This window comes from Hakea prostrata, chromosome 5, assembly GCF_041222555.1.
Source record: "Hakea prostrata isolate BN-2017 chromosome 5, UWA_Hpros_2, whole genome shotgun sequence".
NCBI classification, from domain to species: domain Eukaryota; kingdom Viridiplantae; phylum Streptophyta; class Magnoliopsida; order Proteales; family Proteaceae; genus Hakea; species Hakea prostrata.
The window spans coordinates 55,818,311-55,832,044 of NC_142604.1; the positions used below are offsets into that span (position 1 = coordinate 55,818,311).

A 13,734-nucleotide genomic window follows, 5' to 3' on the forward strand; every position below is an offset into this window, starting at 1 on the left:
CATATCAAACAATCAAGCATAAGTGTAATTGTTTTCTTGCCTGACTAATGCATAAAGACTGTTGTATGAATTGGTTCCACACAACCCAACACCTTAGCAAATTCCTCTAAGTCCTATGAACATGTCCATATAGTTACATTCATTCTTAAGAATCAAGCAAACCAAATCATTCATCTAAATAGATTCAGAAACACGGCTGGTTGCTTAAGCCGGTTGGTTGGCCAACCATCTGCCTCTAGTGACCACCTGGTCCGTTTGGCAGTTCTCTAGATCTGAAATTCTAACCTCTGATCTCTCATCTCAGATAAGTTTTGGGATGATCATAGGCCTAAACCACGAGTCTAATTCACAAACCCCAACTTTGAAATCAAGAAGATCTAATATAAAATTCAGAGATAGGCCTTGAAAACCTTCTCTGAAAGAATCTACCATTAAAATATATATAAGATCTATTCTCATAGCATGATCTGAAAAAATCAATTGTAATTAATTATTTTCCCAATCATATCTTCTTCCAGCAAAGGTTCCTCAAAAAACAATCTCTCAAAACTATAAAATAATGAAGAGGAAGAGAGTATGTTAGTCTATTTACCTTTAATTAAGATCTAAAAATTGCTGATGATGCATGAAATCTCCGCAAGAATAAATCTTCTTCTCACTTCCATGTGCTTTCTGACTTCTCTGAAGTCCATATTGGTCTTTGCAATAAAAAATAAATAAATAAAAGCGAAAATAGTGTTTAGAGAGATTAAATAGGATTGACAAGGGTGAAAAGGACAAATTTGCCCCTACATGTTCAATCAACTGCCTAGGGTGGCGGTTGCTTGGTAAATTGACCGCCCTAACCGATTGCCCCCTAGTACTTTGCAATACAAGAGTGGTTTGCCATTTCAGTTGGTCCCAAACACCAATATAGGCCTATGGACCATTTTAAGGACTCTTACTTGGTTCAATGGCATCTCCCAACTCTATTTCTCTTTAGTTGGAAATCCACCTACCCAAACCATCAAGATTCAAAATGAATCTTGTTCTGGTGCCCAACAAGGTAGGAACATCACCATGTTCACCATCCAGGTACATGGATTCCGAGGCCAAAACATGGTCTTTGATTCAAATGGCCCACAATTTCTTCCCACTTGATGCTTGGGTTCTCGGACCTGCAATTCTGATTTTGGGTCAAGATCATGGGTGTAATCACATAAAGCTTGTGGTTTCTATTAGCATTTCTATTATGATTATCGAAGTACCACTAGTGCTCCTCCTTCTGTTAATAATTCTAAATTTTGCAGTGCCTCTATTACAAATGAGAGTTGGTATCATTATTATGGATCTAATCAAGTTCAAGTTGGTAATAGTGCAAGGTGTCGATTGCTCACACTGTTAATATCTATATTCAAACACCTTTATCTTGAGTACATCTTGATAAGGTTATTCATGTTCCTACTATTCAAAAGAACTTACTACCCATTTCTCAGTTAGTTTGTGATAACAATGCTATTTTTGAGTTTCATTTGATGCATTTTATGGGAAGTTGTCTCCTTCAGGGCAATGTTAAGAGTACGCTACACCAACTTTTCTTGGATGATTATTCTTCTCCCCATGCAGTGATTGGTGAACATACAGTTTTTTATTTGCACTTTAGACTAAGCCATCCTACTTTTAAAATTGTCTGTCATTTAATTTCTTATTTTAATTTACTATTTAATTCAGAAAAGACTAATTTTATTTGTGATGCATGTCAGCATGGGAAGAGCCATAAACTTTGCTCTTATTCTTTGGATTCCACGTCTAAAGGACCTTCAGGTTTAATATTTTCAGGTATCCCTCTCTGGTGACTTCTATTGATGGTTTTCGTTATTATATGATCTTTGTGGACAATTTTAGAAAATATAATTGGTTCTATTCAATGTATTTGAAATTTGAAGTTGTGGGAGTTTTTCAAAAATTTAAGATGCTAGTGGAAACTAAATTTATTTTTCCAATAGATTAAGCGATTTATAGTGATTGGGGTGGAAAATATAGAATTGTTTTAACTTCTCTTACTGCATCTGGGATTGAACATCGCTTCCCTTGCCCTCACATACATGAGCAAAATGGGGCTATGGAATGTTGTCATAGACACATTGTCGAAGCAAGACTCTCCCTCTCGCCCTAAGAAATTCTAGAATCATGCTTTTGAAACCGTTCTCTTTAACTAGTCGAATTCGAGCTCAAGTTTTGCTGATGTTTCTCAACATCATGAGTTATTTAATGTCCAGCTTGATTATGGTACTTCAAGAATTTTTGGATGTGACTATTATCCTTGTGTTTGCCAATATAATAATAATAAACAGGACTTTCGATATGGATTCCATGTATTCTTTGGTTATAGTTCTCATCATCATGAATACAAATGTTTTGATCCAACCATAGGAAAATATTGATTTCGTGCCATGTTGTGTTTGATAAAAAGGCACTTTCCCTATATGCAAGGCCCCCGTGAGACCCCATTCCCAATAGCCTCAAAACATACCCTCTCTACCAGGTCCTCCTCTAGGGCAACCACACCTTCTTTTCCACAAAGGACACCTTCCCCTCCCACAACTAAGTCTTCCACTTTTCAGCCAACCCCATCTTTGCACTCTCCCACCACTGAATCCATTCCAACTTTGCCTCCTCCTTCACCTTCTTCCCACCTTCCCCTTATAATTAGACCTGTAAATAGATAGCTGAAATCCGCCTCCGCATTCGCATTCGTATTCATTTAAGGGTATCCGTATACGAAAATTTTCTTACCAGAAAATATCCGTATCCGTCCGCTAAGCATTCGGATTCGGATAATTGCTTATCGGATCGGATAATATCCGAATAAATTTTTATCCGGATAGAGTAAAGTATTTAACATTTTTTCTTTAAAAATAGATGATAATCGGATTCGGATACCGGAAATTGGATTCGGATAGCGGTATTCGGTAATCAGAAATTAGAAATTTATAATAAAAATGTAAAAAAGTGGCAATTATCAATCAATAATCGGATATTTTATCGGATCGGATTATTATCGGATATCCGATAGAGTTTCGGATTCAAATTCAGATTCGGATAGCGGATTTGCTAATCGGATTCGGATACTAGTGTATCCGAGCTGAATCCGGTCCGTTTACAAGTCTACTTATAATATAGTATACCCCTTTTCATTTATTGTATTTTTGAAAATCCTATTTTGCCCTCCTTTTTCTAAATCTAAAATCTTTTTAAAATAAATTAAAATAAAATAAAATAAAAAAAAGGGAAAATTTTTACTTGGACCCTCTAAGGTTTAGTCCAAGTCACTATTAATCCAAAAAAAAAAAATGATATTTTGTATTTTCCTTATGGTATCCAAAAAAGACCAGCTAAGAACACACTCTTAATGACCAAGCAGTTTTAGTTAGTTTAGTCATTTTGATGATCAAAATGCCTTGGTGGTACATTTTTTATTTCCTTTATTCAACTTACCAAAGTAAATATTACAAAAAAATAATAATTTGTAAAAATGATGGTTAATTTTTATAATTCGATTAAAATAACAATGTCTTCTACAAAATACTATTTTTTTATTGTCTTAAGTAGTTAAATGGAGATCAAAGTGTTCAAATAAGGAAGTTAAAAGAAAGGGATAATTACTAATGCTTGTTGTACTATAGCTGGACTACTACTTTATTCTTTGTCCTTTTAAAATTACTAATCCAACTTCTATGCCATTAAGGTCCATTAGTTAATTGATGATCTAGCATCATTGTAATATTCGTAAACCTCAAAATAACCCTAAGTTTTTCTTATTATTTTGAAATAATTATTGTTGCCTCCTTATAGTATAGTTTAGTTACTAATCTAACCTTGTTTTTTATGAAATTACTATTGACCCTCACTTCTAATGGTATTTAAGGTTGGGTGTGCAATCCTTCATTAGAATTAAGATAACAAAAGACAATTCCATATTTTGCCTTTATATTCTAGTCATTTTGAATTTCAAAGAGTCGGATCCTAATGAGATGATGATAAAGGAAAAACAAGTCATTTTGGGGCTTTTAAAAAACACAGTGATGTCATGTCATCAATTAAATAATAGAGCTTAGTAGAAGGAGACATCAAGAATTTGAGACAAAGTCTTAGGTTGGATTAATAATTCACAAAAGTACAAGGGATAGGTAGTAATTAAGCTATTTTACTTATTAGTAATTCTAATTAATGAAAGACAACTAACATTACATAACTCTAACAGTCTTTTAATACCTTTAAAAGGTGAGGGGCAATGGTAATTTTATAGGAAGTAAGGTTCAACTAATAGTTAAGTTATAATAAAAGAGAGGCAACAACAATTATTTCTATTTTATTTTATTTTCATCATTACAATCAAATACAACCTAAAAAGAGAAGAAGATAATAATTCACATAAAAGCAAGTATTCTTTCAAAAATATAAAAAGATGATGCTTGATTCATTCTTTTTCCTTGGAAAGAAACCCACACTTCATAATCATAATTGTACATAAAAATTATTAAATATTATATATGTTTAAGGAAAATATACTTTTCCTTTTTGGTAACCAAAAGGAAAGTATATTTATAGAAACAAGAGGAACAATATTGGATTCATATGGTTAATAATTGTTCAGTTTTCAGTTGAGAAAAAAGATAAATATGCCACATATGAAATCTCTGGATTCATGAATCAGAGAATTATACCCGTTTGGTTGTAAAAATCTCTAGATTCATGAAATCTAGAGATTCACCTTTTTACACTAAAAACGTGAATCTGTAGATTTATGTGTAAGGGATGAAATCCAGAGATTTCAAAAAAGCTATACATTGCACATTCACAAAAATCACGCTTGATCAAATAGTTTTTTAGGATGAATCCACAGATTTCATTCCACAACCAAACATTTAATTTTATAAATTATGACTCCATAGATTTGAAATCTCTAGATATTTGAAATCTTCAAACTCATATAACCAAACAGGCCCTAACATGGTTTGTGGAATTGGTATAAAATCAATCAATACAGGGTCAAGGGTGAAGCTCTGGCACACTTTTAAACTATTTATAAAAAAAATATCTTGAGCATATAGTAGACGTACATGTAAAGTGGACCCAATGAACCTCACATAAAAAATTAATAATAAAATATAAAAAAGCCCTCAACCAGTTTGTATCAAAATTAAAAACGATCTATATTAGTAAATTTAGAGCAATTTAATAGTTATGAAATTGACAATTTGACATGGACAAGGGTTAAAAGAGTAAATACACTATACTAAGCTTTTTTTTTATCCCAAAAAGGATTCTGTTTGTTTTGAGATAAAATTTTAGTTGGAAATTTTTTTTTATATTTAAAAATTCTTTTAATGTTTTTTCTCATAGTAGAATACAAATTTAAATATATTTAACAAGTAAAATCGTTTTTCTTTTCTGGTTGAATTTTAATAAGTAAATTCTTACATCTAGATTTCTTTTAAATGGAAAAGTTTTAGGAATAATTATTGTGTCCATTATATTATAGTTTAATTATCATATTTTTTGTTGTAATTTTTGAAATTACTAGTCTAACATTAGACTTTGTTTGAATTTACTAACACCTGATAAGCATGCATTTACCATTATTTATTTAATTTAATTCCCCATACTTATTTAATTAAAGGGAGCTAATTGAGTATTTTTGTGTATTTTTTAGGAATAAGGTGATTTTGGGTATTAGAGATAATATGGAGTAAAGTTGGCAAATATATTAGATATTGGCGGATTTTAAATCACGGCATTCAATCTTGCTGCCCAAGAAATCATGAAAAGTGAGATCTTAGCCAAATTGGAAATAGGTGGAGGTCTAAGGAACAAAATTGGTAATAAATGTGAAAATCGGGTAAACAGACCTACCTTCAGTATTTTGGACATATCTCTCTCGTTTGAGCTTGGATTTCGGTGATTCAAGATGCTATGGTTGAAAATATCTACAACTTTTCAGTTTTGAGTTTTTCCAAAATCCGAAAGAATAAAGGTCAAATCGACGGGTAAAGAGAGAAGATTCATTGTGTGTGGGAGACATAAAAGAGAAGCCAACCACAGAAAAGAAGACGGCGAATGCGGCTCTCATCTCCCATTGCTGAAGAAGAAGACCACATCTCTCTCTCTCTCTCCTTATTTTTCATCTTTATTTTTCTTATGAACTTTGTAATAATGAGTAGCTAGTTCCTTTTCTTTGGGATGTAGATGAACCATGCTTATTTCATTAATTTGATTGTTCTATCTCTTCTAGTTGATTGTGTTTGAGTTTGGCCAAAGATGTTCTATAGCTTAGAAAACTAAGCATGCCAAGCTTCTGCGAAGGACAATAGTCTTGTGAAGATAGGGCATACCTAGGAATATCATCCCTAATTTACTTTGAAGTGTAGAGTTATATCGGTTAGGGAAAAGCATTGGGGATTCAAAATCCCAAAGATCTTCACATATTCATTGTTTAAGTTTTTACATTAATTAATAGATTTAGTTTAAATTTAGTTTTGTTGAATTCAATCTTAGTGACTTGTAATTCGTTCCCAAAATTCACCCTAGTTGCTAGACATGATAGGATTTTATTTTTGATTGGTTAGCGACACGATCAACACCCCGCTACTGTTAAGCTCTATTAGTTAATTGATGGTATGAACTTTTCTTATTTTTCAATAACTCAAAAATAACCTTGAGGTTTGTTATTATTTAGGGATAAATAATGATGTCCCTTTATAGTATAACTTAATTACTAATCAAAAACATGTCTTTTATGAAATCATAATTGCTACCCTCACTTCTAATGATGCTTAAAAACTGTTAAGGAGCCATGTGCAATGTCAATTTTGTCTTTTGTTAGAATTAATAATCATATAGAATATCGATTATGCCTTTATATTCTAGTCACTTTTTATTTCTAAGAGTCAAATCCCAACGAGATGATGTAGGATCAATAGTCATAACATATTTTAGGGGGTTTTGAAAAACACAAAGATGTCACAGCATCAATTAGAGGGCATTAGTTATTTTAAGCAAACTCTCTGGGAGTTAGCAATGTAAAAAAGTACAGGAAATAAGATTGTAATTAAATTATAGTATAAGGGGTCTTAGTAAATCTAACATAAAACAAATTTAACAGCCTCCTAATACCGTTAAAGTGAAGGAGACAATAATAGTTTCACAAAGAACATGATTGGAACAATATTCAAGATATAGTACGAAGGGGCAACAATAATATCTCCTTCTTTTTTTTTATCAGAGGTTCATCCGGGCCAGCTTGCGTGCACCACGACTACGTCCTCAAGTGAGCTTTAGGGCCTGTTTGGTTACATGAATAGGAGAGATTTCAAATATCTAAAGATTTCAAATCTATGGAATCATAATTTATAAAATTAATTGTTTGGTTAACCGAATATGTGGAATGAAATCTGTGAATTCATTTGTGATTTTTATGAATGTGCAAATGTTTAACCTTTTTATAATTGGGATGAAATCTCTGGATTTCACCTCAAACCCATAAATCTACAGATTCACATTTTTAGTGTAAAAAGATGAATCTCTAGATTTCATGAATCTAGAGATTTTCACAACCAAACGGGTACAAATCTCCCATTCAAGAATTCAGAGCCCGAATGGATTCAAACTCTGACCTCCTATGTGAAAGCGTTGATCTTTTGCCAACTGAGCCACCCCTCGGGGCTTTATTGAAGAATTTTAACGTAAAATTCTAATTGAGACCCAATAAGATGAGTTCAGATTACCTGCCCTGACGAATGTGCTCCCTAACGGGTTGTCACCACAGGAATAGGGGTGAGGCCCACTAGGTTTTTATTTTTTAATTAATTTTTAACATTTGCCCAGTGACCCCACCCTTATTTCTTTGGCCATAAATGTGCTCCCCTCAAGGGATGTGATCCGGACTCGTGATCCGGAACTCTAATCAGACCTGGGTCGATGGTCTGATATGGATTTCGAAAACCGTTACATACACAGAGAATCCCAGAGTCAAGTGAGTCAGCAAAGTGGCGGGACGAGTAATCGAGAATTATAATGGAAACTTCCTAAAGAAATGAATGCAAATAATCTTCTTACTTAAATGCTTCCATGGAATCTGCTCTTGTGTACCTTGAATCCTCTGTTTCTGATCCAACAGGTTTAGCTTTTCGGCTCCAGAGAACTCATCTTCTCGTCTCAGGTACAATCCAATCGATAATGTTATATTCATGTGTGAAAGATAGGAATTTAGGTTGGTTGGGATGGTCTGATTTTGTTACTCTGCAATAGGCGAATCTTCTGATTAGAAATTCATTAGGAACTCTTGATAGAAATCATATACGTGTTCTAAAGAGAACCAAATTCACCGAAAATCCGTAAGTAGAACAATCGTCTTAATGGTAAAAATCTTTCATATTTTTCTATATATTCTTGAAAAGACAATTCCTGCTCTGTTAGTGCGTAGAAGGAACCTGATCAAAAGGTCAAGTAACCTAATAAAGAACTCTTTAAATCTTTGTTCTGAAATCTGAACAAGTTCCATTGAACACTGTTTTGGTAAAACCATGAGGTCTAGGTTGAATTGAGTGTGAATTCAATTGTTGTAACTTCTTGCTATGAGTGTGGAAGGCAATTTTCTTATTAATCTATTATTGTATGCAAACATTGGCAGTAACCCTTGAGAGACAGACAGCAATTGGCTTGAAACATGGAGATATGAATCCTTTGGTTTTGCACTGTAAATAGTAGTCAACATGCGCAGGTTACTTACTGTTTGATTCCATCCATCTTGTTCGGTTTAATTTATAATCAACTTTCTTCTGCCATGTTAACTCTTTTCTCTTGTCTTTCTTACTTCAGAGGGAGGATTGATTCGCGTAGGAGACCGGCAGCATCTAGACTGACCCTTTTACCAATATGTGGTGTTTTAATGGGATTTTTTATTGGTTCTTCATTTCTTAGAGTCATGACATTCAAGGTAGTTTTCCCTATGTGACAGAAATGTGAAATCAGATAGTGTTGGATTGAAAACAAGCTTCCCTCCCTATTCTCAGGTGGGGTTTCCTAGGCATCGGCTGAATGCATGGGATGAACAATATTCAGAGAAGGTTGATCCACAGTTCTTCTGTGAACAGATTTTTGGGAACTCAAAAAGGGATACATGGGGTCGTACAGGTACCAAGTATGCTAACTTGGGTTCTAAACCAATACAAAGCATAAAGGTATGTGTTTTGGTTTCCCTGTCTATGTGAAACTGTAAGAAACTGAGTCTGATGGCTGGTATGACTTTCAAGTTCTCTGGATAGTTGGTGATTTTTAGAATATCTTTCATCCGAAAACTCTTTTCATATGTAATCTTGAAACCTTTCTAATATGATGTTGCTCAAAAATATAAACAATGAATGAAATGTCATGTCTCAGTTTTGATTTATGAGTGATAATGACTGGCTCTGTTTGATATCTAAGCTTGTAAACTTGAAATCCATGTTCAGATAAATGAGTCAAAAAATCCACGGGGAGCAGAGACCTTGCCTCCTGGCATTATTGAATCTATGTCTGATCTGTATCTTCATGGCTTGAGAGGAAATCTGAGAGAGGTATGATTTCTTCAATAAAATTTGGCTCATCATGTTAGCTAATGCCTTTGGTTTCTATGTGGTGTCTGATTTTTCACATAGAACCTGTTCATGTGCTATAAAATTTCTGACCTTTTCCTCCCTTTTTGCTTCACTTGTAAAGAATTTGGTAGCAAAACCAAAGTACCTGCTGGTTTTAACTGTTGGATATCTTCAAAATGCTATGGTTGATGATATAATCTCAAAGGTTGTAATCCTTCCTGGGTACTGGAGTTTGGTTTGGTTTTTGTTGTTTGATATACTTCCGATGGTGGTAACTCTTCATCCCATTGCTGTTGTTTTAGTTTTCAGAAAACTTTTCCTTTCTTCTATTTCACTATGATGGGAGGACAAGTGATTGGGACCAATTTGAGTGGTCTCATCGAGCAATTCATGTCAGTGCAAGGAGACAAACAAAGTGGTAGGACACTCTCCATTTAATTTTGGTTGTCCTTTTAACTTTGTTTTTGTTTCAGAACAAAATCCTTAAAATCTTACTTCTCTCCCTTATATTATAGACTTAGAACTACAATTTCACGCATATCCCATTGCTTTTATTTCCCCTTGTAGACTACCATTAGATAAAATTTCCAGGTTCAATGGTTCAAACAAGTCCTTATTATCTGTCTCTTAGTTTGTTAGGCACAATTCTGCTTATTTTGACAATACTTTAGATAGTTGAGTAGTCTGTATTTCTCAGTTAAGTGTAATCTTACTTTCAGGTGGTATGCCAAGCGATTCCTCCACCCAGATATCATAGCTCCATATGAGTACATATTTCTCTGGGATGAAGATCTTGGAGTAGAAAACTTTGATGCAGAAGAGTAAGTATCTTTAAGAAGTAACTTTCATTTGTTAAAACTTGGAAATACTAATTCCCCCCACTCCCCCCCCCCCCCCAAAAAAAAAAAAAAAAAAAAAAAAAAAGAAATGAGAAACAGTATATCAAGATATGATGTCCTTAGGGGAGTAAACAGATTGAATTGGGATCGGATTGTGGCAATATGATATCCGTATCCTATTATATTCTCACGGATTTAGATAATATCGTATCAATTGTCTAACAGATTCAGCCAAATTCGGATTTTTTTTGTTATTTTTAAAATTTATTTAATTATTTATTGTTTTTTTAAATAATTATTTCACTAGGCTGTAAATACAAATTGAATGCAAGTTTTCAAATTTCAACTACCTGTTGACATTTCAACTATTTTTTTGTGAGGTTAGGTTTGGAATTTAAGAACTTAGCAACTTTGTATTTATTTTAATAGAAAATATAGAAAATACTCAGACATCTCAAGTGAAAAATTTATAAACATAAAAAAAACACCATTCTATTTGGCCTGTTTGATTACATGAGACTGGAGATTTCAAATATCTAGAGATTTCAAATCTATGGAGTCATAATTTATAAAATTAATTATTTGATTAATCGAATATGTAAAATGAAATCTGTCGATTCATCAGTGATTTTTGTGAATGCACAAATGTTTAGCTTTTTTATAGTAGGGATGAAATCTCTGGATTTCACCTCATACCCATAAATCTACAAATTTACGTTTTTAGTGTAAAAAGATGAATCTCTAGATTTCATAAATCTTGAGATTTTCACATCCAAACGGGTATAAATCTCATATTCATGAATCCAGAGATTTCAAATCTCACATTCATGAATTCAGATATCCTTAACGGATATTAATGCGAATTCGGAAGTGGATTCCGATTGTCCATTTACACCACTATTTCTACTGCCCTCCGAAGTATTTAAATCTTCTGTCATGTGTAAAGCCAATATTTTGCCTCATTGTTTCGTTACTACCTCTAAGTCATTGATTTCTCTCTAATATAGTTAACTCTGGGAACTCTTGTGCTTCTCAAACAGGTACATTAAACTTGCAAGGAAGCATGGTCTAGAGATATCACAACCAGGAGTAGAGGCTGAAATCTTGCAATGGGCAATGACAAGGAGGAGGGATGATGTAGAAGTTCACAAGTAGAAGATTGCATTCCTATTCTGAAGCATCTCTAATATGGCCTTTAGATCAAATATTTAATTAATTGTACGGTCATTGCAGGGAGGTCGAAGAGGAAGGCAGTTGGTGCCGTGATCAGCATTCTCCACCCTGTGCAGGGTGAGTTTATATTTTGAATGATAGCTTGCTAACACAGAGCTAGTTAGTTGCATTGGGTGCTTCAATGACATTCTCAGACGAATTTAGTAACTCTCTCTCTTAACTTTTTATTTTCCAAATTGACTTACATTCTTGGGGAATCACTGATGGTCAAAACTGTTGAAGGTTTGTCGAGATAATGGCTCCAGTTTTTTCAAGAGAGTCATGGCGTTGTTTCTGGCACATGATTCAGGTATTTTGCTAGTTTAGACCATTGTTATACATGATTGTTTGTATTTCCTTTCTGCAGCAGAGATGATACTGAAGCAGATTCTTCATTTTAAGTTTTATTACCTTTTAAACATATTTGGTATACTGCAGAATGATCTGGTACATGGTTGGGGTTTGGATTTCGCCCTGCAAAAATGTGCGAAGGTAAATCTTTTATTTCAGATACATTGAAATCCTGGGAGCATTATTTACTCTGGAAGCTGTTCAACTTCACATATGTCAGTTTGAAGTTAGATAACATTTGCACAGTTCAACTCAACTCACTGAAGCCTTGATCAACCACATGAATCCCATTTGTCCTTTTAATTGCCTTATTAACCCAGCATAAATTCAAAACCAGAGATTTCCAAAGATTCATGTTTAGGAGTTGGTACCAATTGATTTATGCTGGCGCCCATTAGAAACTGCACCATTTCTTTCAATTAGCCTACAATTATAGTTGAACCAACTCTTAATCAATATGGACTTGATAAACTGCATTGAGAAACAACCATGAAAGAAGATAGAAAATTACCATTGTGATACTGAGAAAGTAGAGGCTGGTAAGAGGCTTGGGTAGGGGGAAACCAAGCATCACATTTGGGAAACATGCTTTTCTCTGACGGGATATTGCTGCCTGACAAGCATAAGAACCTTGCTGATACAGGGTTGAGCCCACTGTACAGCAGCGAGTCCCTGAATATTACTAGAAACAGCATCAGCTTTAGTATTTTCCATCTTCAGTTCAGTTAAAGAATTTCTGAAAAATGACTTTTGCCTTGGGTTTCTGTGCAGCCATCCCATGAAAAGATAGGTGTGGTTGATGCTCAATGGATAGAACATAAAGGTGTACCTTCTCTTGGAAACCAGGTAAGAATACACCCTACTTCAATATAAAAAGCAAAGACATCTCTACCCATTTAGGCATCTATTCACCAAACATTTACCTGACACAAAACTTGAAATACTTACAGGGTGAAGCTGTTGATGGAAAGGCCCCATGGAAAGGGGTGAGTAATCTGTACCTGCATGTAAAATCTGAGATTTTCCTTCTCCTTCACTGCATGATGAAAGTCATGGCAATGATCTATCAAATTGACATTGCTGGTGCAGAAGAATACACTCGTCTAATACCACCAAGTTCCACTTCTTTTATCTTGAGTATATGCAGGACTCTCAATTAACATTAATTTCAAATGAAATGTGAGGTTGCCATATCTGAAACAAGTTAATATTTCCAGGTTCGGAAGAGGTGCTTTGCTGAATGGAATGAATTTGAGAGGCGAATGAAGAAAGCTGAACAGGAGTACCTCAATGTGAGCATAGATGCAGTGAATGATCGGATGTAATTGCAAGGAAGAAGACTTCACAAAGCAAGGAAATGAGCTAGAGTTTTTTTTTTTTTTTTTTCTGGGTCCAGTTCGTCATTTGGGCATAACTTTCTTCCCTCTTTATTCTAATAAAACAAAATATCTTATTTTTCATGTTCCTTGCCATTCTTGTAGTATACAACTTAGTCTTTGTTAGCTAAAAGAGAAAAAGAGAAACGAAATGAAGTGAGCAACACCAAGCATATAAGAAATGTATTGAATGACTATTTAGAACATAGAATCCTCCTTTCAAAGATTTTTAGCATGGTAAATCCTGCAAGCTAGAAAGAATTACACAGAATAAACAAGAACCTGCACTTGTCAAGAACTCAAGGATAAGCATATACAATTTATAAGCAGCGAGCCCTC

At 34.0% G+C, this 13,734-nt stretch overlaps 1 protein-coding gene and 1 long non-coding RNA gene across 2 annotated transcripts; both read left to right on the forward strand.

Annotated features, from left to right (window-relative positions):
* The first annotated feature begins 8,038 nt into the window (after positions 1 to 8,038).
* On the forward strand, positions 8,039 to 9,137 carry LOC149016682 (uncharacterized). Its single transcript, XR_016173352.1, has 4 exons — positions 8,039 to 8,200; positions 8,672 to 8,761; positions 8,860 to 8,977; positions 9,054 to 9,137. It is a non-coding gene; the product is annotated as an uncharacterized LOC149016682 (long non-coding RNA).
* Positions 9,138 to 9,160: 23 nt separating this feature from the next.
* Positions 9,161 to 13,367, forward strand: LOC149016683 (uncharacterized). Its single transcript, XM_089156800.1, has 12 exons — positions 9,161 to 9,181; positions 9,492 to 9,596; positions 9,739 to 9,822; positions 9,920 to 10,035; positions 10,337 to 10,438; positions 11,497 to 11,607; positions 11,690 to 11,746; positions 11,912 to 11,978; positions 12,107 to 12,160; positions 12,791 to 12,865; positions 12,970 to 13,005; positions 13,237 to 13,367. The coding sequence occupies exons 1-12, from the start codon at positions 9,161 to 9,163 to the stop codon at positions 13,342 to 13,344; spliced, it is 936 nt and encodes a 311-aa protein (XP_089012926.1). The 3' UTR covers positions 13,345 to 13,367.
* Positions 13,368 to 13,734: the final 367 nt, after the last annotated feature.